At 52.7% G+C, this 4,469-nt stretch overlaps 1 protein-coding gene across 1 annotated transcript in view; it reads left to right on the forward strand.

Moving 5' to 3' along the window:
• Window positions 1-4,469, forward strand: part of EYA2 (EYA transcriptional coactivator and phosphatase 2) — a 160,993-nt gene that overhangs the window by 154,142 nt on the left and 2,382 nt on the right. The window contains exon 14 of the mRNA XM_006158553.3: window positions 1-90. This exon is cut by the window's left edge and continues 1 nt beyond it. Coding sequence (XP_006158615.1) covers window positions 1-90 — 90 coding nt within the window. The remainder of the gene's footprint in view (window positions 91-4,469) is intronic.

Below are 4,469 nucleotides of genomic sequence, written 5' to 3' on the forward strand. Positions count from 1 at the left end.
TGCTTCGAGCGGATAATGCAGAGATTCGGCAGAAAAGCGGTCTACATCGTGATCGGCGACGGTGTCGAAGAGGAGCAAGGAGCAAAAAAGGTACTTCTTCGATCCCCCACGCTGCCATTTCCTGGTCTTTGGGGCCTGCCCCCTGGCTTCCAGGTCCGTGGATTTCTGCCACCTCCCCGCAGCTGGTCGGGTCCTCGCCCTCCCAGGCTCTGCGCATGCCCTTCCGTTCCCACTGCAGATTGCAGAGGCATCCTGAGTAATTTCCTTCTGCAAATCCCCTCATGCCTTTGCTGCTGCCCCTGGTAGCCCTGGACAGTTTCTAGGACGACTGCTCAGGAGCCCAGAGACGCTCCGTCGGGGCAGGCCTGCAGGGGCCGTGCACGTGTGTGTGCATTATTTAAGACCTACCGATCATATGTTCCAGGAACCCTTCCCAGTTAATAAAGACAGCATTAAGCTAATGAAAAAGAAAATCCCACATTTGTGATCTCAGGCCGTGAGCAGAGGGCAGGGGGGTTCTGGTGGCCGCAGCTCTGTTCTTGGAAGAGAAACAGCTGCCAAAGTCTGGTCTGGCCCCGTCAACAGTGCCCCAGAGAGCCTGCCACCTCCCACCCAGAGGCCTGGGAAGCGGATTGTTAATGTCCTGGAGCTTAATTTGAGGGACCTGGTTTCCCCTCTCCCTCTCTGGCAACAGATCCCAACGAAATGCAAAACTGTTTAAGGTCTCCATGGATGAAACTCAGAAAAGGAGAGGTCCCTGAGGTCCTCGGAGGGGAACTTGGACAAGGGGAGTGCAGAAGCTTTTGCATACGCTGTTCCCACCACCTGGAAGGCTCCTGCCCATTCCCTGCTAGTCAGGGACTCCTCCTTTAGGCCTCAGTGACACTCCCCTGACCAGTTTCTTGCGACTCTTTCCTCAAAATGCTCATATTTTTTCCCTAGGCATTGTCCTCTCTTAGCATGGAACAATGACGTGTGAGTGGCGGCTTAGACACCCTCTCTGGCTAGCGCATGAACTCTATTGGCTGAGCACCTACCCCGTGCCTAGCCCTGTTCAAATGCTAGAGGCCTTGCTGACCTTCCTCGCCCAGCTCACAGGCTGGGTTCAGACCAGAAGCACACGTAGCGGAAGAGCCCAGGAGAAAGATTCAGCAGGGGCTGGCGACAGAGGGCCCCTCGGGTAGACCCGGTCACAGGTGTCTGTAGCCACCAAGGCGGGCCTCTCTGAGAGGTCTGAGCAAAGATGGGAAGAGAAGAGGGTGTGAGCCAAGTAGACGTCCGGGGAGGGCATTCCGAAAGGAACCAGGAAGTAGTTCGGAGGCCTGAAGGCTGGAGCCAGCGTGCCTGCAGCAGGGTCAGGAGAGAGGGGGAGGTGGGAGGGGAGGCACCTGGGCCGCTGGGAGGGCCTCGGCTCTCATTCCTGAGCCCTTCTTTAAAGCATCTTTAACATAAAAAATGAATAGATTCAGAGGGGGAAGCAGAAACCCGCAGTGCTGCCCAAGGACATGGCCAGAACAGCCTGATCACACGAGTAGTCCTTGCTCTGCCACGTGGGGCCGTGGGGCCTCAGGCAGATGGATTCCTTTTCCACTGAATGAGAAAAATAAAGGACCTGTCTAGGCTGGCTGCAGAGGTTACACCCAGTGAGCTGGTCTCAGTCTCCGGGCTTTCTTACTGCCACTTGCCGGGGCTGGGAGGAGGGCAGGGAGGCTCGCTCTACCTGTGGGATCTGGGGAAAGGAAGCAAGACCAGCTCACTAATTCACAGACTCACCGATTCTTTGGTTTCTCAAAGCCCCTGAGAGAAGCTTGGGTCTGAGCTGGGGCTGAGGGTATAGACGGAGCAGCCACCCAAGGGGCCCGGCTGGGGGATCTCAGCAGAGTCGGTGCTGCAGGGATCTGTGGAATGTGGTTTGAAGCATCAGAGATGCTGAACGGGAGCTCACACAACAGAGGGGTTCTCTGTCTCTCCCTCTCTCTCCTACAAAACACCTGTAAGCTGCTAGGAGGGCTGTGAGCCAGGCTCCTTCCATCCTGCTGCTGCCCCAGGCCCAGGCACTGCCCCTTCCATTCCAGGATGGGTCCCCCACCCGACACCTGCATGGGGAAGGAGAAACAGGAAAATGCCTCTCCCTCTAAGGATGTGGCTTCATACAGGCACTGCTACTCTGATCCCATTGGCCAGGTTTTAATCACATGACCACACCTTGCTACAAAGATAGCTGGGAGATGCAGCCTTTATTCTCAGCCTCCATGTGCCCAGCTAAAAATAAGATAAAAGGGGAAAAGGGAGGTTGGCAGGTTAGTACTCAGGGTGCTGACCCTGAGTACTAACTGATGTCAGTCCTCAGAGACCCTCTGTGAAGTGGTTGTCATTACACGCCATTTTATAGAGTGGATTCGAGACTCAGAGAGGTTAATTAATCTGCCTAAGGTCACACAGCTGACACAGGCAAACCTGCATGTGTCTTGCTCCAAATGCTTGGGCGTTCCAGCTTGGGTTTTCCAGTTCACACATTCCTAACTAGTTATTCAAGAGTGGATCGGGAACCAGCAGTTAGCGTAATGGCTATGTTGCTGGACTCCCATGTAGTCGATTGCGGTTCGCGTCCCGGACCCGGTGGCTTAAAACTCACGCCAGGTGCGTGTGTGTGCGTGCCCCAGCTCCCAAGTCTGTCTGTCCGGTGAGCACACGCGCCCTATAGCGAAAAAACCTCTCCAAATAAATAAATAAAGATTGGATCCACCAAAAAAGACTAGGCTCACCCCCTACACACAAATCAAGCTCCCCTAAAAAAAAAAATCTCTCTGCCAGCATCTGACGCAGAGACCCAGCCCATTAGTGAGAACTGCTGTCGGCCGGCAGCTCTCTCAGCCTGACGAATGGGACTCATTAGCCCAGGATGCCAGACACCTGAGCCACGTGAAATATGGCGCCAGGACAAGGGGCTTTGCCTGCCCTGCTGACGGTGTCGTTAATATCTCCATTTTAGAGGGTCATTTGTCTCCACCTCTGCACGAGTGATAAATCCACGGGCAGTGTGGAGCCGTCAAGCTGAGGGTGGAGGCGGCTGAGACGTTCTGGCCCACCTTTGCTCCTTCTCTCCCAGGAAAATTACAGTCTTTAAAGCGGGCAAGATTGGCCGGGGGGCAGCCCGAGTCCTGCTCTACAGGGAAAGAAAGCTTTGCCGGGATGAGGCCAGGGCGGGAGGGCTGGGCAGGCGTTAGAGGGATGGCGGCTGTCAGCAGGATGGATGATGGCTCGCCCTTCCCTTGAGCTGGGGATTGCTGAGAAGCCACAGAACAAACGTGAAAAAGATGTGTTCACAGCGGACTTAGCACGAGAAACTTCCTTCCTTCTTTCCTCTTCCTCTTTTCATTCCTCCCACGGATGCTCCTAAGCACCTACTATGTGCAGGAACCATGCGACACAGCTGTGAGCAGGGCCCTTCTCAGAGCCTTTGCTCTTGCTATGGCTTCTTCTTACCCCCCATCTTCACACGGCTCCCCACTATAGGAAAGGAAAAACCACACACATATAGACAGGCACCATGCCACAGCCACTCCACCTGACTGTTCCCAGAGCCACCCTGCCCCTTAAATCCTTGCATCTCCCCCTTTACTATCTGCGCATGGTGGTTAAGGGTGCTGGACTCCCACATAGCCGACCATGGTTCAAGGTTCATACCTAGCAGTTTGCTTTCTCACTTTCTGTCTCTCTCACTCTGTCCCTCTCTGGTCAAATTAAAAATAGATAAGTACATTTAAAAAAGTTTAATAAAAATAATTATTTAAAAAGTCAAAAAGAATTATTTAATTTTATTTACTGTTGTTTTTGCTGTATTTTTAATTTGTTATAGGGCACATGCATTCACCAGAGACAGAGACAGAGAGGGAAAGTAAGAAAGCAAGCCACCAGGTCCAGGACTTGAACTGCAGTCAGCCATTTGGGTATCCAGTGCCTTCGCCACCATGCCACCTGCTGGCCCCTATTTTTCTAGGATTTTTAGAGAGTTTTTGTTGTTGTTGTTTTACTATAGGATGTGTACACTCACTGGAGAGACAGAGAGACAGAAAGCGAGAAGTCACCCCCCAGGAGAGTTGGCCACGCCACCATCCCTTCTCTTCCAGTCTCCTTTCAGGATCTTGGGCACACACATACATGTGCCTGGTGTGAGTTTTAAGCCACTGAGTCAGGGACTCGAACCATAGTTGATTACATGGGAGTCCAGCAATGTGACCCTTATACCATCTGGTGGTCTCAATAAACTCATACTTTAATTCCATTTCCATGAATGTCTTGGAGTCCCTCATATGTATTTAATGTTTTTTCTTTGGATCACTTTTATTTAACACTGAAAACTTGAGGGGGCCAGCAGGTGGCGTGGAGGTTAGGGTGCTGGACTCCCACATGGCCAACCACAGTTTGAGTCCTGAACCTGGCAGCTTGCTTTCTCACTTTCTCTCTCT

This window comes from Tupaia chinensis, unplaced genomic scaffold, assembly GCF_000334495.1.
Source record: "Tupaia chinensis unplaced genomic scaffold, TupChi_1.0 Scaffold000602_1, whole genome shotgun sequence".
NCBI classification, from domain to species: Eukaryota; Metazoa; Chordata; class Mammalia; order Scandentia; family Tupaiidae; genus Tupaia; species Tupaia belangeri.